General features: G+C 45.7%; 1 protein-coding gene across 1 annotated transcript; it reads right to left on the bottom strand.

Annotated features, from left to right (window-relative positions):
• Positions 1-305: 305 nt before the first annotated feature.
• On the bottom strand, positions 306-25,422 carry LOC140201101 (uncharacterized). The gene is made up of 2 exons (XM_072264700.1): positions 24,823-25,422; positions 306-1,331 (listed from the first exon to the last, which is right to left on the bottom strand). The coding sequence occupies exons 1-2, from the start codon at positions 25,286-25,288 to the stop codon at positions 841-843; spliced, it is 957 nt and encodes a 318-aa protein (XP_072120801.1). The 5' UTR covers positions 25,289-25,422; the 3' UTR covers positions 306-840.

Here is a 25,422-nt window from a genome sequence, read left to right on the forward strand (position 1 = left end):
CTATGGTTTCTATATTTGGACTGACACTGGAATGGGAAAGGCAGGAATGCTTACAGTCCAAGTGCAGGCAGGTAAGCAGTAAAGCTGGGCTGGAGGGTCTGTTTCTGTGTGATGAGTTGGTAACATTGATGCATAAAGCTATGGACTGGTGGCTTCCTTAGGTATTGTAATGCTTAGGGCTATTGACTCACATATGTCTAGGGGAACCCCTGTCCGCCCGCCAAACCGTGTTTCAGGTTTGCATAGATGCTGTGTAATGCACCCTGGTGCAGACTCACACATAAAATATCAGAGAGCACACAAGGTACGATTAACTGATTACACTTTATAAATCTTAATGTGACTGTGGTTAATAGAGATACAAATACTAAAGGAAAAGAAAAAGGCCCCAATCTTATCAGAGTTCAACCAATTCATGCACAACCGTTGGAGCTCAATTAACGGAGTCTTCTCTCCACCATTCAATCTCCTCCGAACTCCTCGACCCTCAGACTGGGACCAACCACGGTGGTCTACCAGAGCGCGTCCAGCACGTCCTTCCTCTTCGTTGTTCCTCGCTGAAAAACCCCCCAAGCCCGCGCAAGCTAACAGCTTTCACACAGCAGAAAGAGTAACATCTCTTCCATTGGTTAGCAAGTGAATACAAGTCCCATTATCACTAATTATAACCCAAACATGCTGCTACAGAGAATCTTACCTCATCAGTTAACATTACTGAAAAGCCATTTCATTTTAACACTGCAGAGAAGCCATTTCATTAATAGCAGTTAATATCACTGAGAGCCCTACAGTACCTTCAGGGAGTCAGTACCTCCCACACACATCCCTTTGTGGTCGCTCTCAGACCCCCGGGAGGGACGGTGCTCCATTCGGGCACTTCCCATCGAGTTGGCTGAGCTTGCTGATTACCCGGGGGTCTTCGAGCAACTCAAGGCCAAAGCTTTGTCCCTGGACAAGGGAGACGAGTTTCTGGAGATGACCAATCAGATTAAACCCAGGGTAGTTATCTGGGTCGCAATCCTCGTACACCACGTCCAGCTCTCTCTGGAGGGCTTTCAGGTGGTCCATACTGTTGAACACCTTCATCCTGCTGGCACACAGCTGGGTTATGTGTTCCTGCCTGACCTGGACATCCATCTCGTTCCCCCTCAGCTGGCTGTCCACCTCCAGCTGCTTCAGCCTCAGCTCCTCCACCTTCTCCTGGCACTCGGTTAGCTCCTGGCACACGCTGTCCTGTTCCACCTTCATCGTCGACAACCTTTCAGAGGCCTTGGAGATCAGTTCCTTCGAGCGTTTCATTTCCCTGGTTGCACCGAGAGCCAGGGGGATTCCTAGAGGAGGGAAGGAGGTGGATAACTGAGGGTCTGCCTATCCACATCTCCACACACTCTCTGGGACAGACTTTCTGACCCTCACCCCCACCCTCCCCGCTCTCAAACGCTCCCCCTCCCCCTCCCCTGCTCACCCTCACCTTCATCCTCATCCTCATCTTCTCCCTCCTCCACTACAGCACAGAAATGGACCATTCAGCCCATCTAGTTAATGCTATAATTAGTTCAGAAGACATAGAGGGCCGAGATGCCTGTCTTGTGATCGACTGTGACCATTTATCCTGAAGCTATGACTGGTGGCTCTAAATATCCCTTTGTATCTGCTCTCGTGTCTGTGAATTTGCGCTGCGGCCTGTATATCTGCAGATTTATTCGTATTTGGATAGTCATGGACTAAGAAAAGTCAGTATGGACTCGTGTGGGATGTCATGTCTATTCAATCTTATAGAGTTTTTGAGGAAGTTACCAGGAAAGTGGTTGAAGGCAAGACAGTGATTGTTGTCTAAGTGGATTTTCATAAGACATTTGACAGGTTCCTGCATGAGAGGCTGATCAAGGAGGTTCAGTCGCTCAGCATTCAAGATGAGGTAGTAAACTGGCTCTGTGGGAGAAGCCAGAGAGTGGTCATTGACAGTTGCCTCTCTGACTGGAGGCCTGGCAGTGGCGTGCCACAGGGATCAGTGCTGTGTCCGATCTTCTTTGTCATCTATATCAATGATCTGCATGATAATGTCGTTAACTGGATCAGCAAATTTGTGGATGACACCAAGACTGGTGGTGTAAGGAAGACTATCAGAGCTTCCAGGGGGATCTGGAAAAAATGGGCTGAAAAATGGATCATATCTGAGAGGCCATCGAAAAGATTAAGAAAGTGAGAGGACAGTTTCACAATTAAGACACTCCAGGAAGCGATTGGTGAGTGACTATCCTACGTTCTGATATAATCATTGGTATAATTATAATCATCACTGTTATTCTTTTGTGATTTATGTGTCGTGTAGGTCTAGGTACTGTATATTGAAAATAGGTACTACCTGTTGATCCAGACTTGGAAAAGGGGATTTTGTTTAATTAAAGTTCTGAGACTGTATCATTATTTGAATATTCAAGATCATTTTGATTACTGTACTCATACCTTAATAATTATGTTTTTGATTATTATGGTGTTGTTATGAAATGACAATAAGGAGGGAATGTGGAAATATATTTGTAACTGTGAATTCTTTATGAGTTTGTAACTTTTGTAAAATGTAATGTAACAAAATAAGGTCTATGAAATCCATAGTGCTATGCTGGTTTGGGTGAGAACAAGTGTGATTGTGTTATATGGGAGCAAACTATTTTCTTTGATGACAGGCAATTTGTTTTATGAGCAGAAGCAATGTCTTGATAGCAGGGAAAACAGGATGGAGCTTCTAAAGCTCAAATGTGAGAATGAGATGAGGATGAAGGTCACAGAGGAATGTAATGTTCAACCTAATCACTGTTCTTTGCAAGAAAAAGTATCAAAGTACTTGGGTTGAAACAGAAGATTGGAGCTCTATTTCCAGATGAAACTTGGCTGGAAGTACATTTCCCCTTGCAAGTAAAATAATAAATGCATTAATAATGTGATCCACTCTGAATTTGCTGTCATTTGTTTCTTTATATTGGAAGGCCTAGCCGAACGGTACAGCTGTCCTGGCTCGCAAAGGGATCTGCTCCAGCTGGAAAAATGGGCTGAAAACTGGCAGGTGGAACTTAATACAGACAAGTGTTAGGATTTGCACTTTGGTAGGACCAAGTCTTACACAGTGAATAGTAGGGCACTGAGGAGTGTGGTAGAACAAAGGGATCTGGGAATACTGGTCCATAATTCCTCACAGTGGCGTCTCAGGCTGATAGGATCGTAAAGAAGGCTTTTGGCACATTGGCCTACATAAATCAAAGTACTGAGTACAGGAGACGGGATGTTATGTTGAAGTCGTATAAGACATTAGTGAGGTTTAATTTGGAGTATTATGTGCAGTTTTGGTCACCTACCTACAGGAAAGATGTGAACAAGGTTGAAAGAGTACAGGGAAAATTTACAAGGATGTTGCCAGGTCTGGAGGACCCGAGTTATAAGGAAAGACTGAGTAGGTTAGAACCTCATTCCTCAGAATGTAGATGACTGAGAGGATATTTGATAGAGGTGTAGAAAATTATGAGTGGTATAGACAGGGTAAATGTAGGCGGGCTTTTTCCTCAAAGGTTTGGTGGGAATACAACCAGAGGTCATGGGTTAAGGGTGAAAGGTGACAAGTTTAAGGGGAAGAGGAGGAACCCTTCTCTCAGAAAGTCATGAGAGGGTGGGAGGAGCTGACAGCACAAGTGGTGCAGGTTGATGAGACTAGGCATTTTCAATGGTTTTGACATGGAGTAGATGGGCCGAAGGGCCTGTTTCTGTGCTGAACTTTTCTCTATAACTGTGATCTGTGTCTGCTTGTGTCCCTGGGCTGCGGCCTGTGTCATCTTAAAAAGTGAAAGAACCTGCCAGATGGAGAGGGAAGAGGCTGCAGGCTCCGGAATCCAGACCATCAAACTAACCACCGGAGGAACGGAACAGGTCGAGCAGAATCTGTGGAGGCAGGGGGATGGTCGATGCCTCATGTGAGACTGAGGTGAAGGTTTCCCTCATCAGATGCTGCTTTATGCTTGACCTCCTCCAGTGTTGTAAGTTTGATATGGAAACAAGGCTCTCTGCAAACAGTCAACAGGTCAGGCAGCTTCTGAGGAGAGAAAAACTGTCCTGGCATTTCAAACCATCTGAACACAGCACCTCGTGAAGAACTATAAAAGACTGAAGATAATATCAGACTCAACAGAAAGCCACACTGAGTGATGACCTTGGATCTTAGGGCCTGTCACAACCCCTACCAGTGGAAAGGGGCTCGTCGAGCAGCAGTTTGAGCAGAGGCCAGAGGCGGAGCATTTGAAAAACCTTGGTAGATTGGCACAGACTAGATGGGCCAAAAGGCCTGTTTCTGTGCTGTAGTCTATGGCAGGTCAGGCAGACTGGGCCTGTATCTGCTTGAGGGTAGAAGAGTAGACAGCAACTGACAGAATCATGTGTAATGTGGAGAGAGCGTTTCCTCTTGCGGGAGAACTGGGAACTATTGTCACTGGTTAAAAATAAACTATGAACCACTTAAGACAAAGCAGCATTATTTTTTCGCTGAAGGGATGATCAGCCTTTATATCTTTCTTCAAGGAGCAGTGGTGATCAAAGCGGGGGGTCTGGTTATCATTAATGCCGAGGTTGATGGATTCCTGAAAAGCGAGGGGTGGGGTGAAGGGTCACACAATTGAATAAGAATCTGTTAATCCACATCAGCCATTAGCAATGAAGGGGACAGTCTAGATGGGCTGATTGGCCACTGCCAGCTCCTCCTTTCATCTTCTGTTGTTGAATTCAGTATTGAGGACCGAGCATAGGCCATTACAGCATAAAATCAGACCTTTCAGCTCATCTACTGTCAAGCTGTTCTTCCGCCTAGTCCCATCAACCCAAACCGAGGCCACGGCCCTCCATAACCCTCCCATTATGTACGGTATCTGTCCAATTTCTCTTAAATGTTGAGCCTGAACCCACTTCCACCGGTAGCTCGTTCCACACTCTCACCAGACCTCTGAGTGACAAAGTTCCTCTTCAGGTTCCCTTTAAACATTTCACTTTTCACTCTCTAATTCAAGTCTCACCTACCCCTGACATCGATGTACTGATCCAAAAGCTGATGAGATGCTGCTCCTCCAGTGTTAAACTATAAGGCCAAAAGATCACAAGACCATAAGACATGGGAGCAGAATTCGGCCATTCGGCCCATCAAGTCTGCCCTGCCATTTCATCATGACTGATCCATTTCCCTCTCAGCCACAATCTCCTGCCTTCCGCCCTTAACCCTTCATGCCCTGATCAATCTATCAATCTCTGTCTTAAAGGTAATCAGACCTGTTATAGTAAAGACAATATACATACAGACTTGCCCTCCGCAGCTTTCAGTAGCAAAGAAAGCCACAGATTCACCACCCTCTACCTAAAGAAATTCCTCCTCATCTCTGTTCTAAATGGACATCCCTCTATTCTGAGGCTGTGCCCTCTGGTCCTAGACTCCCCCAGAACAGGAAAAATCCTCTCCACATCTACTCTCTCTCGGCCTTTCAGTATAACCATATAACCATTACAGCACGGAAACAGGCCATCTTGGTCCTTCTAGTCCGTGTCGAACTCTTACCCTATCCTATTCCCACTGACCTGCACTCAGCCCATAACCCTCGATTCCTTCCCTGTCCATATATCTATCCAATTTAACTTTAAACTACAACATGGAACCTGCTTCAACCACTTCTGCTGCAAGCTCATTCCACACAACTACCACTCTCTGAGTAAAGAAGTTCCCCCTCATGTTACCCCTAAACTTTTGTCCTGTAATTCTCAACCCATGCCCTCTTGTTTGAATCTTCCCCACTCTCAATGGAAAAAGTCTAACCACGTCAACTCTATCAATCCCCCTCATAATTTTAAACACCTCTATCAAGTCTCCCCTTAACCTTCTACGCTCCAAAGAATAAAGACCTAACTTGTTCAACCTTTCTCTGTAACTTGGGAGATGAAACCCAGGCAACATTTTAGTAAACCTCCTCTGTACTCTCTTAATTTTATTGACATCTTTCCTATAATTCGGTGACCAGAACTGTACACAATACTCCAGATTTGGCCTTATCAATGCCTTATACAAATTCAACATTACATCATTTGTCAGAAAAGTGGAGGAGGCCACACTGGGAGGTCAGACTGGAAGTTAGAGACAGGAAACGGGAACCTCAGGGTCACCACTGCAGATTGAATCTGGAGTGCTCCCCAAACTGGTCACACGGTCTACGCTTCTTTTCCCTGTTGTCGAGGAGGCTGCTGTGTGAATTCTGAGTACGCACATCGTCTGCGAGTGTGATAATTTATCAAGGAATTCAGCATTTGTGATTGTTTAATGTCATTTCCAGTACACTACTTCCTTTTTCATTCTCTCTTTGCCCCTCCCCCTTTCCTCTTCTTCAATTTGTCACTCTGGCCTCTCAGCACTTCCCCTCACCTGCCTATCACCTCCCTCCGGTGTCCCTCCTCCTTCCCTTCTCACATGATCCACACTGCTGTCCTATTAGATTCATTTCTCCAGAGCCCTTTATCTTTCCCACCCACCTGTCTTCATCTATCACTTTCCAGCTATACTCCTTCACCTCCCTCCCCTCCCCCCAGCTATTTATTCTGGTATCTTACCCCTTCCTTTCCAATCCTGATAAAGGGTCTCGGCCCAAAACTTCCAACAGTGTTTTCGTTTTGGCAGATGCTGCCTGACCACTGAGCTCCTCCAGCATTTTGTGTGTGAAATAATTGTACCGCTGGCTCTGGTGCACAACCCAGTAGACAGCCCCCGAGCAGGCTGGGGGGATGAGAAGGGTACTCGGGAGAGATGGCTGTGGGAGTAGGGATGTTGTCCTCTGGTACGTGGGGAGTCGACGAGACTCTGGGAAGAGCTGTCAGTGGCCCTGGAATGTGAGGAGGAGGGAGAGGGAAGGGCTAAACGGAGGGAGCTGGGGAAAAGACTGGAGAAGCTGCAGAATGTCGGGGAGGAAGGGGAGGGGAAGGTATGACTGCTGGCAGAGTCTCGCGAGGATCGGCGGTAAGGGCGAGAGGACTGGGGGTGGGGAGAAGCTCTGCTCCTGTCTTGTCCAGGAGGAGAGCAGAGGGTGAGAGGCTGGATGTGAGGGATGCTGTTGGCAATGATGGCGTGGGCACTACGAGTCGAAGACATTCTGGAGGGTCCTGCACAAAATGTCTCATTGTGGGATCAGGAGGAACTTGGAGAGAGGATAGAATTCTTAACGGAGGCAGTCCGGAGGAACTGTAGTTAGGATGTGTATCCTCACAGTAGTCTGTGCCTCCATGCTGTGACCACCTGCAACTCTGCACTGGGACCAGTGTCTACACGTTGGGACCAGAATCTCTGCTGGGACCGCCAGTGTCTGCACTGGGACCAGTGTCTCCACGTTGGGACCAGAATCTCTGCTGGGACCGCCAGTGTCTCTACACTGAGATTGTCAGTGTCTCTGCACTGGGACTGTCAAGGTTTCCACACTGGGAATGTCAGTGTCTCTGTGCTGGGACTGCCAGTGTCATCTGCTTTCAGAATCCGAATCAGAATCAAGTTAATTATCGCTGGTGTATGTGATGAAATGTGTTGTGGCAGCAGTACAGTGCGGTACAGGAGAATGAATACAAGTTACAGAAATTACATATAACAAATCAGTGAGTGGTGCAAAAAGATAGGAAAGTTCATCAGTTCATGGAGTGTTCAGAAACCAGATGGTGGCTGGAATGTCTCTGGGCTGGGGTCTGTGTATCTGGGCTGCAGTTTGTGTATCTGCACTGGGCCTGTATTTCTGGGTGGTAACCGTGCTGGTGTGCAATGTGGAAACACACAGGAAGTTGGTGTGTTTTCTGTAGCCTTGGTGTCCACCGCAGTGCTGAACACACAGTATCTGTTCCTTCAGATGGACAGAACTGCTGACGGACTCCGGGTGTGTCACTGCAGCCTACGCCCTCTCCAGGCAGTCTACCCAGAACTCTCACACACTCTCCCTGTCACCAACTGTCCAGGCAGTCTACCCAGAACTAACAGACACTCTCCCCCATTACCCACACCCCCACCCACTGAATCCCCTCCCACAGCTCACAGACACTCTCCCCATTACCGACACCCCCACCCACTGAATCCCCTCCCACAGCCCACAGACACTGTCCTGCATCACCGACTCTCCCCACCCACATCACATGGACTCTTTCCCCCATTACCAATATCTCCCACCTCAGACAACCATCCCATGGATGCCCTCCCCTGTTGTGAAGTTGTCCTGGGATCAGGCTGATTCTTCGGGGTAGAGAGTGTGAGTGCACCGTTCCTGTGGGGAATCTGAAAATCGTGTCTGTGCCAGAGTTCTTTGGCAATTTCATTGGCGAGGAGACCAGAAATGAGTGGACTAGAAAGTGTGATCACATAGGATCCAGGGTGATGTGGGCACTGGGAGACAACCAGAGGCAGAGGGTGGTAGTGATGGTGTGGTTCAGACTGGAGTCCTGCCAGCTCGGTGTGCCACAGGGGTTGGTGCAGGCTCCACTACTGTTTCTCATCTGTAATACCACTCTTGATGCCATTGTCCCTGGCACAGTGGGTGGTGGGCTGGACTCTATAATACCACTCTCGATGCCATTGTGTTGGCACAGCTGGTGGTGGGCTGGACTCTGTAATACCATTCTTGATGCCATTGTGTTGGCACAGCTGGTGGTGGGCTGGTCTGAGGTTACTATAGTCTCTACATCCACTGGGAACATGAGCCACGGATCAGCAGATGGAATTTAACTCAGACAAGTTATGTATTTTACAATGAACGTCAAACAACACAGTACAGGCCCTTCGGCCCACCATGTTGTGTGGACCTTTTAACCTATCCAAGATCCGTCTAACCCTTCCCTCCCACATAGCCTCCATTTTCCTTTCACTCATGTCTCTCTTAGAAGTCCCAAGTGGGTCTGTCTCTACCACCACCCCAACACGCATCCCCCACTCTGTGTATATAAAAAAAAAACAAACACTACCTCTGACACCCCTCCTATACTTTCATCCAATTGCCTTCAAACGATGCCCCCTTACATTAGCCATTTCCACCCTGGGAAAAATGTCTCTGTCTATGCTTCTTATCATCCTGTGCACCTCTCTCACATCACCTCCCCTGGTCAAAGGGAAGTTAAATAAGGGTAGGATTTGCACAATGAACGGTAGGTACGTGGGGACTGTTGTGCGACAGAGAGAATTAAGAGTACAAGAGCAGAGTGCCCTGAAGGTGACAACCCATGTAGACAGGGTGGCAGAGAAGGTGCCTTCGTCAGCTGTGGCACTGAGGGTGGGAGATGGGATGGGATGTTGCGTTGCAGCAGTGCAGAACATCATTTAGGTTGCAGCCGGAGAACTGTGTTCAGTTCTGGTCACAGCTCTGTGGGAAGGATGTGATTAATAGACAGAAGATGCGTTCTAGTCACCTAGCTACAGGAAAGATGTCAGTAAGATTGAGAGAGTCCAGAGACAATTTACAAGGTGGTGCCAGGACTTGAGTTACAGGGAAAGGCTGAATAGGTTAAGGCTTCATTCCCTGGAATGCAAGGGAACGAGGGGAGATGTGATAGAGATATGCACAATGGTGTGGGATATAGACAGGGTAAATGCAAGCAGGATTTTTCCACTGAGATAGGGTGAAACTAGAACGGGCAGTCATGGGTTAAGGGTGAAAGGTGATATGTTTAAGGGGATATGAGGGGGAACTTCGTCCCTCAGAGGGTGATGGGAGTGTGGACAAGCTGCCAGTGCAAGTGGTGGATGTGGTCTGATTTTAACATTTAAGAGAAATTTGGTTAAGTACATGGAAGGGAGGGCATGGAGGGATATGGCCCAGGTGCAGGTCAATGGGTTTAGGCAGATTAATGGCTCAGCACAGCCTAAATGGGCTGAAGGGCCTGTTTCTGTGCTGTAGTGCACAATGACCTCATGACTCTAAAAGATAGTTGCTGGGACTCAAAGCCTGAGATATGAGGAGTGATAGGACCGGATGGGACTGATTTAAGACCATAAGATATAGGAGCACAATTACTCCATTTGGCCCATGGAGTCTGCTCCACCATTTGATCATGGCTGATCCATTTCCCTCTCAGCACCTACTGCCTGCCTTCTCCCATAACCCTTCATGCCCTGACCAATCAAACCTCTGCCTTAAATATACGTAAAGACTTGGCCTTCTCAGCTGCCTGTGGCAATGAATTTCACAGGTTCCCCACTCTCTGGTTCAACAAATTCTTTCTCACCTCTGTCCCAAATGGACATTCCTCTGTATCGAGGCTGTATCCTCTGTTCTTCGGCTCTCCCACCAAAGGAAACATACTCTCCACTTCCACTCTGTCGAGGCCTTTCACCATTCGATAGGTTTCAATGAGGTCACCCCTCATTCTTCTGTATTCCTGTGACTACTGGCCCAGAGCCATCAAACACTCTTCATATGACAAGCCATTCAATCCTAGAATTGTTATTGTGAACCTCCTTTGAACCCTCTCCAGTTTCAGCACATCCTTTCTTGGATAAGCGGCCCAAGACTGCTCACAGTACTCCAAGAGAGGCCTCACCAGTGCTTCATAAAGTCTCAACATTACATCCTTGCTTTTATATTCTACTCCTCGAAATGAAAGCTAACAACACATTTACCTTCCTCACCACAGACCCAAACTGCAAAATAATCTTTAATGAATCTTGCATGAGGATTCCCAAGTCTCTTTGCACCTCAGATCTTTTCTCTCCATTTAGAAAACACTTTTATTTCTTCTACCAAAGAGCATCCATACACTTCCCGACACTGTATTCCATCTTCCATTTCATCGCCAATTCTTCTAATACGTTTAAGCTCTTCTGTAGTCTCTTTGCTTCCTCAACACTGTATGTGGACAGGCCGACCAGGGGGAATGCCATACTAGATCTAGTACTAGGTAATGAACCGGGTCAGGTCACAGATCTCTCAGTGGGTGAGCATCTGGGGGACAGTGACCACCGCTCCCTGGCCTTTATAATTATCATGGAAAAGGATAGAATTGAAGAGGACAGGAACATTTTTAATTGGGGAAAGGCAAATTATGAGGCTATAAGGCTAGAACTTGCGGGTGTGAATTGGGATGATGTTTTTGCAGGGAAATGTACTATGGACATGTGGTCGATGTTTAGAGATCTCTTGCGGGATGCAAGGGATAAATTTGTCCCGGTGAGAAAGATAAAGAATGGTGTGGTGAAGGAACCATGGGTGACAAGTGAGGTGGAAAATCTAGTCAAGTGGAAGAAGGCAGCATACATGAGGTTTAGGAAGCAAGGATCAGATGGGTCTATTGAGGAACTTAGGGAAGCAAGAAAGGAGCTTAAGAGGGGGCTGAGAAGAGCAAGAAGGGGGCATGAGAAGACCTTGGCGAGTAGGGTAAAGGAAAACCCCAAGGCATTCTTCAATTATGTGAAGGAAAAGAGGATGACAGGAGTGAAGGTAGGACCGATTAGAGATAAAGGTGGGAAGATGTGCCTGGAGGCTGTGGAAGTGAACGAGGTCCTCAATGAATACTTCTCTTCGGTATTCACCAATGAGAGGGAACTTGATGATGGTGAGGACAATATGAGTGAGGTTGATGTTCTGGAGCATGTTGATATTAAGGGAGAGGAGATGTTGGAATTGTTAAAATACATTAGGACAGATAAGTCCCCGGGGCCTGACAGAATATTCCCCAGGCTGCTCCACGAGGTGAGAGAAGAGATTGCTGGGCCTCTGGCTAGGATCTTTATGTCCTCGTTGTCCACGGGAATGGTACCGGAGGATTGGAGGGAGGCGAATGTTGTTCCCTTGTTCAAAAAAGGTAGTAGGGATAGTCCGGGTAATTATAGACCAGTGAGCCTTACGTCTGTGGTGGGAAAGCTGTTGGAAAAGATTCTTAGAGATAGGATCTATAGGCATTTAGAGAATCATGGTCTGATCAGGGACAGTCAGCATGGCTTTGTGAAGGGCAGATCATGTCTAACAAGCCTGATAGAGTTCTTTGAGGAGGTGACCAGGCATATAGATGAGGGTAGTGCAGTGGATGTGATCTATATGGATTTTAGTAAGGCACTTGACAAGGTTCCACATGGTAGGCTTATTCAGAAAGTTAGAAGGCATGGGATCCAGGGAGGTTTGGCCAGCTGGATTCAGAATTGGCTTGCCTGCAGAAGGCAGAGGGTCGTGGTGGAGGAAGTACATTCAGATTGGAGGATTGTGACTAGTGGTGTCCCACAAGGATCTGTTCTGGGACCTCTACTTTTCGTGATTTTTATTAACGACCTGGATGAGGGGGTAGAAGGGTGGGTTGGCAAGTTTGCAGAAGACACAAAGGTTGGTGGTGTTGTGGATAGTGTAGAGGATTGTCAAAGATTGCAGAGAGACATTGATAGGATGCAGAAGTGGGCTGAGAAGTGGCAGATGGAGTTCAACCCGGAGAAGTGTGAGGTGGTACACTTTGGAAGGACGAACTCCAAGGCAGAGTACAAAGTAAATGGCAGGATACTTGGTAGTGTGGAGGAGCAGAGGGATCTGGGGGTACATGTCCACAGATCCCTGAAAGTTGCCTCACGGGTGGATAGGGTAGTTAAGAAAGCTTATGGGGTGTTAGCTTTCATAAGTCGAGGGATAGAGTTTAAGAGTCGCAATGTAATGATGCATCTCTATAAAACTCTGGTTAGGCCACACTTGGAGTACTGTGTCCAGTTCTGGTCGCCTCACTATTGGAAGGATGTGAAAGCATTGGAAAGGGTACAGAGGAGATTTACCAGGATGCTGCCTGGTCTAGAAAGTATGTATTAGGATCAGAGAGTATGGGAGCTAGGGCTTTACTCTTTGGAGAGAAGGAGGATGAGAGGAGACATGATAGAGGTGTACAAGATAATAAGAGGAATAGATAGAGTGGATAGCCAGCGCCTCTTCCCCAGGGCACCACTGCTCAATACAAGCGGACATGGCTTTAAGGTAAAGGGTGAGAAGTTCAAGGGGGATATTAGAGGAGGGTTTTTCACTCAGAGAGTGGTTGGTGCGTGGAATGCACTGCCTGAGTCAGTGGTGGAGGCAGATACACTAGTGAAGTTTAAGAGACTACTAGACAGGTATATGGAGGAATCTAAGGTGGGGGCATATATGGGAGGCAGGGTTTGAGGGTCGGCACAACATTGTGGGCCGAAGGGCCTGTACTGTGCTGTACTATTCTATGTTCAACATGACCTGTCCCTTAATCTATCTTTGTATCATCTGCAAACTCGGCCACAATACATTAATTCTGTCATTCAAATCATTGAAATATAACGTCAAAAGAAAAGGTCTCAAAACAGACCTGTGGAATACCACTGATTACCAGCAGCCTCCCTGTATTCCCTCTCTTTGCCTCCTACTAATCAGTGACTGCTTTATCCATGCTAGTATCTTTCCATGCCAAGCAGCCTCATGTGCAGCATTTAGTCAAAGGCTTTCTGGAAATCTAAGTATACAATATCCACCAATTTTCCTTTGTCTATATTGCTTGTTATTTACGTAAAGAATTCCAGTAGATTTGTCAGGCAAGATTTTTCCTTGTGGAAGCCAATCTGACTTTAGCCTATTTTATCATATGCCTCCAAGTACCCTGAAACCTCATCCTTAGTAATCATCTCCAACACCTTTTGAACCACTCAGGTCAGATTAACTGGCCTATAATTTCCTTTCTTCTGCCTCTCTCCCATCTGAAAGAGTGGAGTGACATTTGTAATTTGCCAGTCATCTGGAACCATGCCTGAATATATTAATTCTTGATAGATCATTACTGCTGCCTCCACAATCTCTTCAGCCATCTCATTCGGGGCGCTGGGGTGTACCCTATCTGGTCCAGGTGACCAAGCACTTTCTTTCTCCCTTCTAGTAGTAACTTCACTCACTTCTGCTCCCTGATACCCTTGAACTTCTGGCACTCTGCTAGATCTTTTCACACTGAAGCCTGGTACAAAATACTTATTCAGTTCATCTGCCATTTCCTTGTTCCCCATTACTATTTCTCCAGCATCATTTTCCAGTGGTCCAATATCTACTCCCATCTCTCTTTTACTCTTTATATATTTGAAGGAACCTTTGGTATTTTCTTTAATATTATTAGCTATCTTACCTCGTATTTCATCTTTTCCTTCTTTATGGCTTTTTTAGTTGCCTTCTGTTGGTTTTTAAAAGCTTCCCAAGCCTATAACTTCCCACTAATTTTTGCTGTATTATATACCCTCTCTGTGGCTTTTAAGTTGGCTTTGACTTCCCTTGCCAGCCACGGTTATGTCACCCTGACCTTAGAATTCCTCTTCTTTGGAATGTATCAATCCTGCACCTTCTAAATTGCTCCCAGAAACTCTGGCCATTGCTGCTGTGCCATCATACCTGCTAGTGTCCCTTTCCAATGAAGTTTGGCCAGCTCCTCTCCCGCCTCTGTAACTTCCTTTACTCCACTGGAATACTGAATTCCCTGGAGCACAGGAGGCCAAGAGATGTTATGATAAAGGCATGTCAAATTAAGAGAGGCAAAGATGAGGAAGACAGCCAGTCCATTTTGCGTGATTCGGGGTCCAAAAGTTGAGGGTATTGGTTTAAGCTGGGAACGTGGACGTTTCAGGTGAACCTGAGAAAGTATGCTTTCACACCAAGAGCAGATGGTAGGTGGGATGAGCTGCAGGAGGGGTAACATTTGTAACCTTTGGGTCTCGGCCTGAAACGCCGACCGTACCTCTTCCTAGGGATGCTGCCTGGCCTGCTGCGTTCACCAGCAACTTTGATGTGTGTTGCTTGAATTTCCAGCATCTGCAGAATTCCTGTTGTTTGCGGGGTAACATTTGGACAGGTACTTGAATGACCAGGGTTTGGAGGGAGATGTAATTAATGCAGGCAGATGGGATAGGCACAGTGGGCTGAAGAGCCTGTGTTTCTGCTGTACAACTCCGTTAGGAAGGGGTGGAATTTGTTAGGTGTGTCCAGGGAGGATTCCTGACACAATATATAGACAGGCTGAATGGAGAAGAGGCCTTATGGATCTGGTACTTGGTAATGAACCTGGTCAGGTGTCAGATCCCTCAGTGGGAGAGCATTTCACGGACAGTGACAACAACTCCCTGACCTTTACCACAGCCTCAGAGAGGGACAGGAGCAGAGTGTGGGAAGTATTTCATTCAGAGAGAGTTAATTATGATGCCATTATGCAGGAAGTTGGGAGCATAAATTGAAACAGATGTACTCAAGGAAAAGTGGAATGGAAATGTGGGGGTTGTTTATGGAGCACTTGCATGGGTTCAGGATAGGTTTGTCCCAGTGAGGCAGGGAAAGGGTGACAGGGTGAAGGAATCATGGTTGATAAGAGATGTGGAATATCTAGTCAACAGGAGGAAGGAAGCTTACTTAAGGTGTAGGAAGCCAAATCAGACAAGACTCTAGACAGCTACAAGGTAGCCAGGAAGCGCTTAAGAATCGTCCTAGGAGAGCTAGAAGAGGTTAGAAGGCCTTGGTGAGTAGGATTATGGGAAACCCCAATACGTGCTACACATATGGGAAGAACATGAGGGTGACTAGAGTGAGGGTAGGGCCAATCAGAGATGGATGAAGGAAAAATGGAGGGCGATGTGGAGGGAAGGGTTAGATTGATCTTTGAGTAGGTTAGAAAGTCAGCATAACATCATGGGCCGATGGGCCTGTACTGTTCTGTACAGTGCTGTGTTTGGTGTTTTAACAAGTTGGAGGAGATTGGGGATGTCCTTAGTGAATACTTTACTTCTGTACTCACCATTTGACATTTGTGAGAAGGGTGTAAAATAGACGGATATACTTGACAACACACACAAAATGCTGGAGGAACTCAGCAGCTCAGGCAGCATCTATGGAGAGGAATAAACAGTTGAAATTTCAGGCTGACACCCTTCATCAGGACTGGAAAAAGAGATGAGAAGTCAGAGTAAGAAGGTGTGGGAGGGGAGGAAGAAATACAAGGTTGTGGGTGGTAGGTGAAACCGGGAGAAAGAGGGGGAAGGGGTGGGGAGAAGAGCTGGAAAGTTGTGAAGAGTCAGAGATCTCGGAGCAGTAGCGAGAGACAGTTTCACTGAACACCTGTCAAAGAGAAGAATTCAACTTCTTCAGGACTGGAATCCCTCGAAGCCTTCACAGTGTAGTAGTGTAAATGTTATTCCTCTGTTCAAGAAAGGGAGTTGGGAATAATAGACTATTGAGTCTTTCTTCAGAGGTGGGCAAATTAATGGAAAAGATTCTTACAGACAGGGTTTATCAGCATTTGGAGACACATGGTCTGATTGGGGTAGTGAGCATAGCTTTGTGGGAGGCCAGTCATGCTTCATAAGCCCTGATTGACGAAGGTGGATGCGGTGTACATCTATTTTAGTAAGGTGTTTAAGGATAGGCAGGTGGGAACAAATGAGGTACGTATGCAGTATAAAATGCAAGAGAACACTTCAGAAGAAAATCAGGAGGGCTAAAAGAAGGCATGAGGTTGCCCTCTCCAACACGGTGAAGGAGAATGCTAAGGGATGCTACAGATATGTTAAGAGCAAAAGGATTGTAAAAGATAAAATTGGTCCTCTGGTAGATGTGGTGATATCACATGCAATGATGTGCCAGTACATGATTGGACGGAGCACTGAGCATGCGCAGGATTGCCAGAATGTTCCAGCACGTGGCTGGGTTAAGACGTGTTTGTTTATTACTGTAAATAAAAGTTCTCCAATTCTTCCAGAATATGATTCTTTATTGTCAACCCACGGTACGTTTAAACAGAAGTAACATAACATGGTGTCAGAAGTGGTTCTGGAAGAATAATAAAGGAGAATCGAAGATAATCGAAAAAAAAGAGAAGAAAAAAGTTCAAACTGTAAACGGTAAAATGGAAGGTTTACAACCCCCACCAAAGTTTCAGCTGACTGGCAATGTAGCTGAGAATTGGAGGATATTCAAGCAACAGTTTGAACTGTACTTATCAGCGATCGATTATGAAGAAAAATCGGAAAAAAACAAAGCTGCGCTTCTGCTCCATGTAATCGGGAATGACGCAGTAGAGGTATATAATAATTTTGTCTTTGAAGATGGAGATAATTTCAAGTTAAAGTTGATAATGGACAGATTTGAAGTATTTTGTATACCTTAGCGTAATTTAACGTATGAGCGATATAAATTCTTCACGTGCGCAGAGAGCCGCTGAAACAATTGATCAGTATGTTGCATCACAGTCGGCAGAAGGTGAGGTAACTCGACTGCAGGTCCAGCTCATGGAGGCAAATGCTGACATGGAGGATATAAAAGCAGTGGCTGCAGTGTCCGAGATGACAAAACAGGAGGCAATTGATGATATGAAAGCGTAGTGCGAGTTTGGATTGCTCATGGACTCTCTCATTAAAGATAGACTCGTTTGTGGCATTCGAGATAATGTGCTGAGAGAAAGGCTGGTGAGAGAGCAAGATTTAAATTTGGACAAAGCTTTGGCACTTTGCAAAGCTTCTGAGACCGTGACGTTGCAGGCTGAAGAGCTTTTTGTCGAAAACTGCAATGCAAACGCTGTAAAAAGCACAAATACATCAAGAAATATAATAATACATTAACAAAACCAACAGAGAGCAAGACAGCATTGGAAAAGAAAAGTCATGTGATCGCTGTGCGTGAGAACATCGTCCAAATCAGTGTCCCGCATATGGCAAAATTTGCAATGGTTGCAGTAAGATTAATTGTTTTCCACGCTGTTGTAAAAGTAGAAAGAAGGAAGATAAAATGAAACAAGTAAATTCTGTGCTTGAAGATGAACGTGAGGAATTTTATCAAGATGTGCTTTGTGAAAATAAACAAAGTAAGAATGACTGGACTATTCCATTGCAAGTGAACCAAAACAATACTCTGTTTAAATGTCATACTGGAGCGCAAGTAAATGTTCTTGCAGAATCTGAGTTTAATGCTTTAAAGCCAAGAGGCAAGACTGAAGTTACATCAGACAAATATAAAAGTGACTGGGTATTCAGGTGCAGACATTTCAGTTAAAGGAACATGCATGGCAAAGCTATCACACAAAGATGTTGTGCAGACGCTTTCATTTGTGGTTGTGCCAAAAAATGTACAGTCAGTTCTGGGTGTATCTGCCTGTGAAAGGCTTAATTTGGTGAAAAGAATTTTTGTCTTGGATAGTGACACAAAGCTGAAGTGACAGAATGTTGCATTATTTATGGTTTTATTACTATTTAATTATTTATGGTGCAACTGTAACGAAAACCAATTTCCCCCAGGATCAATAAAGTATGACTGTGACTATTACAGTCGGCAGAAGGTGATGTAACTCGACTGCAGGTCCAGCTCATGGAGGCAAATGCTGACATGGAGAATATAAAAGCAGTAGCTGCAGTGTCCGAGACGACCAAGCAGGAGGCAATTGATGATGTGAAAAAGCAATGGCAGGAGGAGATTGCTTCAATGCAAGTGATAATGAAAGAGACACTGAGAGAATATGAGATTCAGTTTCATCACCGTCTAGAGCAAGAACGCTCACAGTGGGCACGGTATAAGGAAGAAGTGAAAGCACAAGTGAAGGAATTGAGAAGTATTATTGAAATGATGAGGTCTCAGCATAGAAAAGAGATGACACAGTTAATGAAAGAATTAGATGAAGAAAAGAAGATTCATATTTCATTACAAATAAAAGTGGAATGTGAATTGACTGATCTAAGGAGACGTTTGTCTGAAGGACAAGGAGAGAAAGTGAGGGTACAAGATAAAAGGAACACATGGACACAGACCAGACCATACATGGTCCAAACAGAGGAGGGAGCCGTGTTAAGAAAGAATTGCAAAGGGTTTAAGAAAGAGCCAACTTCAGAGTTTCAGTTATCTGATATAAATGTGTTTTGATTAATGTTGTTAATTGTTTTTCTTTTTAAGGAAAGGAAGATGTGGTGATGTCATGTGCAATGATGTGCCAGTACATGATTGGACGGAGGATTGAGCATGCGTAGGATTGCCAGAATGTTCCAGCACGTGACTGGGTTAAGACGTGTTTGTCTATTACTGTAAATAAAAGTTCTCTAATTCTTCCAGAATATGATTCTTTACCGTTAACCCACGGTACGTTTAAACGAAAGTAACATAACAAAATGGTAATCTATGTATGGAGCTAAAGGAGATGGCTTTTGGCTTCATGCCAAAAGGATCTTTTGCATCTGTTTTTACTTGGGAGACAGACACAGAGTGTTCTGAAGTGAAGGAGCAGCAGCGAGGCCATGGGTCCTATACAGATTACAGAAGAGAAGGTGTTTGCTGCCTTGAGGCAAATTGGGTTGGATAAATACCCATAGGCTTGATAAGGCGTTCTCTCAAACCTATGGGAGGCAAGTGCAGAAACTGCAGGAGCCCGAGCAGAGATACTTAAATTATCCTTCGTGACAAGTGAGGTACCAGAGGATTGGAGAATAGCCAATGTGATTCCGTTGTTTGAAAAAGGCTCCAAACATAAACCAGAAAATTATCAGCTGGTGAGTTTATGGCTTCATGTGTGGTAAGTCGTGCCTAACCAATTTTATGAAGTTTTTCAAGCAAGTTACCAGGAAAGTTGATGAAGGCAAGGCAGTAGATGTTGTCTGCATAGACTTTAGCAAGGCATTTGACGAAGCCCCACATGTGAGGTTGGTTGAGAGAGTTCAGTTGCTCAGTATTCAGGATGAGGTAGTAAATTGGATTAGACATTGGCTTTGTGGGAGAGGCCAGAGAGTGGCAGTTGATAGTTGCCTCTCTGACTGGAGGCCTGTGACTAGTGGTGTGCTGTAGGGATCTGTTCTGGTCCTTTGCTGTTTTAAATCTGTATCAATAATCTGGATGATAATGTGGTTAGCTGGATCAGCAAATTTGTGGACGACAGTATGTGAGTGTGGTGGACAGAGAAGAATGCTATCATGGACTAGAGGAAATCTGCAGATGCTGGAAATCCAAGCAACACACACAAAATGCTGAAGGAACTCAGCAGGCCAGGCAGCATCTATGGAAAAAAGTACAGTCGACGTTTTGGGCCGAAACTGTTTGTCGACTGTACTTTTTTCCATAGATGCTGCCTGGCCTGCTGGGTTCCTCCAAGGCTATCAAGGCTTGCAGAGGGATCTGGACCAGCTGGAAAAATGGGCTGAAAAATGGCAGATAGAATGTAAATGCAGACAAGTGTATACCAGGGTAGGTCTAACACAGTGAACAAGAGGGCACTGAGGAGTGTGGTAGAACAAAGGCAGCCGGGAATACAGGTGCATAATTTATTAGAAGTGGCAGCACTGGTAGACAGGGTTGCAAAGAAAGTTTTTGGCACATTGGCCTTCATAAATCCAAGTATTGAGTAAAGGGGATGGGTTGGTATGTTGAAGCCATTAGTGAAGAATAATTTGGAGTATTGTGTGCAGTTCCTGTCACCTACCTACAGGAAAGATGTAAATAAGGTTGAAAGTGTACAGAGAAAATTTATAAGAAGAATGTAGCCGGACTGGAGGACCTGAGGCATAAGGAAAGGTTGACTAAGTTAGGACTTTATTCCTTGGAATGTAGAAGATCGAGAGGAGATTTGGTAGAAGTGTACAAAATTATGAGGAGTATAGAAAGGGTAAATGCAAGCAGACATTTTTCACTGAGGTTGGATGGGACTACAACTAGTGTTCATGGGTTTAGGGTGAAAGGTGAAAAGTTTAAGAAGAACATGAGGGGAAATTTGACTCAGAGTGTGGTGAGAGCACAGAATGAGCTCCCAGCGCAGGTGATGCATGCGAGCTCGATTTCAAAGTTTCAGAGAAGTATGGATGTCTATGGTCCAGGTGCAGGTCGATGGGAGTAGGTTGGCTGAAAGGCCTCTCTCTCTCTACTGTACTTTCTATGTCTCTAGGTCTCTATTTGATAAGGGTCCCTGTGGTAGGCTCATTCAGAAAGTTGGGGAGCCTAGGATCTAAGCTTCAAACTCTACGACCCATCAGGAATGGGGACAGTTACCTGGACTCCCTGGTTCAGGAGGTAGTCACACCCATTAGATTAGTTGCTTCAGATTTAGTCTGTGGTCAGGGACAAGAGGATCTGACTGCAAGTGATGCGGTTAGGAGTCTCAGCCTTTGAGTTTGTCCAACAGGTCTAAGATTCTTGCTCCCTGCATGGATGAGAGTGGGGCTGTAGGAAGGATGAACAACTTAGCTGTGGCACTGTGGTTCAGGGAGCCATTCAAGAGTGGGGAGAGAAGAGAAATGTAGTGATAATTGGGGATAGTATAGTCAGAGAATAGACAGATTTCTCTGTCACAAGGATAGAGTGTTCCGAAGGCTGTGATGCCTGCCTGGTGCCCAGGTTCGGGATATCTTATCTGACCTGCAGAGAAATTTGCAGTGGGAGGGGTATGATCCAGTTTTCGTGGTCCATTGGTTACCAATGACTTGGGTAGAATGAGGAAAGAGGCTCTGCTGAGGGAATTTGAGCAACTCGGGCCTAAGTTAAAAAGCAGAACCAAAAAGGTGACAATCTCTCGATTACTACCTGAGCCACATGCAAATTGGCAAAAGGTTAAAAAGATTAGAGAGTTAAATGTGTGGCTCAAGGATTGGTGTGGGAGAAGTGGGTCTGAACTAATGGGAAATTGGAACCAGTATTGGGAAGGAGGGAGGTGTTCCATGATGGGAGCTGGATCCTGGTGAATCACGTAACTAGGGCTGCGGATAGGGCTTCAAACTAAACAGTAGGGAGGTGGGTTCAACAGATTGGAGAAATCTGGATAAAGTAAACGAGAAAAGTTTGGATAAAGATAAAGTAAAAGCAAAAGTTAAAAAAGGGAAATATAAGAGTGGAGTAAAGAAAAGTCAAGTGCAAAAGAGACAAAGATTACAAGATTTTAAAAGCACAATGAGTGTGAGGGCACTTTGTCCGAATGCCCATAGTATTCGAAACAAGGTCGGTGAACTTGTGGCACAAATCAATACAGAGGGGTATGATTTAGTGGCCATTACAGAGACGTGGTTACAGGGTGGAGAGGATTGGGAGTTAAATATCCAAGGATATCAGGTAATATGGAAGGATAGGCAGGAAGGTAAGGGAGGTGGGGTAGCGCTCTTAATTAACGATGAGATCAGGGCGATAATGAGGGATGATATAAGATCTAAGGAGCAGAATGTTGAATCCATCTGGTTAGAGATTAGGAATAGTAAAGGGAAAAAAATCATGGGTGGGAGTTGTCTATCGACCATTGAATAATAGCATTACAGTGGCACAGGTAATGAACAGAAATATCTGAGGCATTTAAGAATGGAACAGCAGTTATCATGGGAGACTTTGACTTGCACATAGATTGGGTGAATCAAGTTGGTCAAGGCATTCTTGAAGTGGAATTCATAAAATACAAATGTGATAGCTTTTTTGGACAGTATGTTACTGAATGTGCTATCTTGGATCTAGTCCTGTGAAATGAGACAGGTAAAATTAGCAATCTTGTTGTTCAGGAACCTCTTGGAAAGAGTAACCACAGTATGAATGAGTTTCTCATACAAATGGAGGGATCTAAAACCAAGAGGATGCCTGAACGAGGGAGACTACAACAGGATGAGGGAGGAGTTGGATAGGCTAGACTAGTAATACAGACTGTATGGTGGAACAGTGGAAGACTTTCGAAGAGATTTTCCACGGTGCTCAACAAAAGTATATTCCAGTTAAAAGCAGTTAAGGGTGGGAAGAGCCAGCCATGGAAGTAAAGGATGGCATCAAACTAAAAGCTCATGTGTATAAAGTCACCAAGAGTATTGGAAAACTGGAATATGGGGAAAACGTTAAAAAGCAACAAAGAACCACTAAGGAGATCTTATAGAAAGATATAACATTATTAAAGAGATAGATAAGATGGAGGCAGGAAAGATGTTTCCACTGGTGGGTGAGACTAGAACTAGGGGACATAGCCTCAAGATTCAGGGGAGTAGATTTAGGACGGAGATGAAGAAGAACTGCTTTTCCCAGAGAGTGGTGAATCTGTGGAATTCTCTGCCCAATAAAGCAGTGCAGACTACCTCAGTAAATATATTTAAGATAAGGTTGGATAGATTTTTGCATTGTAGGGGAATTAAGGGTTATGGGGAGAAGGCGGGTAGGTGGAGATGAGTCCGTGTCCAGATCAGCCATGATCTTATTGAATGGTGGAGCAGGCTCGACAGGCCAGATGGCCAACTGCTGCTCCTATTCCTTATGTTCTTATCCAGAGAAACTTGGCTGTGTGGATTCAGAACTGGCTTGCCCACAGGCAGTGGTGGTAGATGGAGTGTATTCTGCCTGGGATTCGGTGACCTGGGGTGTTCCTCAGGAATCTGTTCTGGGAATCCTGTTCTTTTGTGTTTTTTTAAAGTAACTTGGATGTGGAAGTGAAATAGTGGGTTTGTAAGTTTAGAGATGACAGGAAGTTTGGTGATGTTGTGGACAGAGTAGGTTACATTGAAGCATTGACAGGAGGATGAGCTGGGCTGAGATTGAAGTCTGGGTGGAATTCAACCCAGAAAAGTGTGAAGGTTGAATTTTGGGAGGCAGAAAATAGGGTTAATGGCAGGATTCTTGGAAGTACGGAGGAACAGAGATCATGGAATCCACATCCGTAGATCCCCAAAGCTGCTGTGCAGGTTGATAGCATGCTTAAGAAGGCGTATAGTGTGTTGGCCTTCATTAGTCGATAGATTGAGTTCAGGAGCCAAGAGTTAATATTGCAACTGTGTAAAACTCAGGTTAGACCACACTTAGAGTATTGTGTTCAGCTTTGGCTGCCTCATGATAGGAAGGATGTGGGAGCCTTAGGGACTGTGCAAAGGAGACTTACCACAATACTGCCTGGATTAGAGAGCGTGTCTTATGAGGCCAGGTTAAGCAAGCTGGGGCTTTTCTCTCTGGAGTGAAGGAGGACGAGAGGTGACTTGATGGAGGAGTCTAAAGTGTTCACTGGCATAAATCAAGTGGACAGTCAGAGACTTTTCCAAGGGCAGAGAGTGGCAGATACAACAGGACATAATTTTATAGTTTTTGGAGGAAAATGTAGTGGGGGATATCGGAGGTAGGCCTGTCACACAGAGAGTGGTGGGTGTGTGGAACACCCTGCCAGGGTGGTGGTAGAGGCGGGTACATTAAAGGCAGGTAGAAACTCCTGGATAGGGACACAGGTGAGAGAGAAATAGAAGACTGTGCAAGAGAAGGGTAGATATATCTTAGCGTACGTTAAAGTTTGGCATAACATTGTGGGCCGAAGGGTTCTGTGGACATACTGTTCCATGTCCGATGTGCTGTGCTGAACGAGCTCAACATGTCAAGCAGGTGGACAGCCAATTTCCCCGGTCTCAATGCTGCCTGGCCCACCGAGCTCCTTCAGCAGATTGTGTCCTGCTCCCAAATATGCTGTCTGCCATCTCACTCGAAATGAATCACCCACTTAAGACGGAGATGAGATCACTGGTTTCCCTCAGGGGGTGGTAGGCCTCAGAATGTCTCCCCCTCAGTGGAAGTGGAGCCTGAGAGTATTTTTAAGAGAGGTTGATAGATTGGTGATGAGCAGGGGCAGTGAGGAGCGATGCGAGTCAGTGGGACCTGGGACCGATTCATCTGATGTGGTTGGGAGGAGGAACAATTTGGAGCGGCTGAGGTGACGCCTCATCTTGTTGACTTTAACGCGGAGCCCCAAGGGTTGGAAAGAGCACTTGGGGAGATGAGGTGATGTTCCTCGACGTGCATTGGGCCGCGGCTGGAAAGGCGCAGAGCGGGGATTGGGTGTTGGGTTATCCCGAGGGGAATGGTTTAGAAATTTGTGACTCACCAACAAAGGGCAGGATGAGCAGGCCAAATCCCACATTGCGTAATGTTTCCTTCTCTGCCTGACGGGCGTTTTCAGCTTCCTGGGCTTCTTCTTTTTGCAGAATCGTCGCCTGAACCCTCTTCAGTTCGGCTTGCTTCTTGTCTTTCTTAGTCTCCAGGGTGACGAGCTGGTTTCCCACCTCCAGCAGCTGCTTCCTCTTATTCTCCATCTCCTGCTGAACCTTCCTCTTCTCCTCCGTCGCATCTCTGATGGCCTCGTTCACCTCGTCCTGGACCTTCCCTCCCTCCGCTACTGCCTTTTGGATCTCGGTGTGAGCTGTCGTCACCACTGTCCTCAGCCTGCTCTCTACCCCGCTGAGCTCCCGATCACTGCACTTGCTGACAATGTCGTCCAGCGTCACAACCTCCGTTATCACCTTCAGGTAATGAGGCAATACTTTTTGTTTAAAGCTTGTCTGGTGTTCCATTTCTGGCCTGGGTGATCCTCTGTGAAAAAGGGGGTGTCCCAGCAGCGTCCAGTTCCCCTACTTCGTTTGCCTCGCGCCGTCTCCCTCGCCAGAGACTCCGGCAACAAGTGGTATCAAGGCATCACAGGATGTGG

This window comes from Mobula birostris, chromosome 8 (assembly GCF_030028105.1).
Source record: "Mobula birostris isolate sMobBir1 chromosome 8, sMobBir1.hap1, whole genome shotgun sequence".
Lineage (NCBI taxonomy): Eukaryota > Metazoa > Chordata > Chondrichthyes > Myliobatiformes > Myliobatidae > Mobula > Mobula birostris.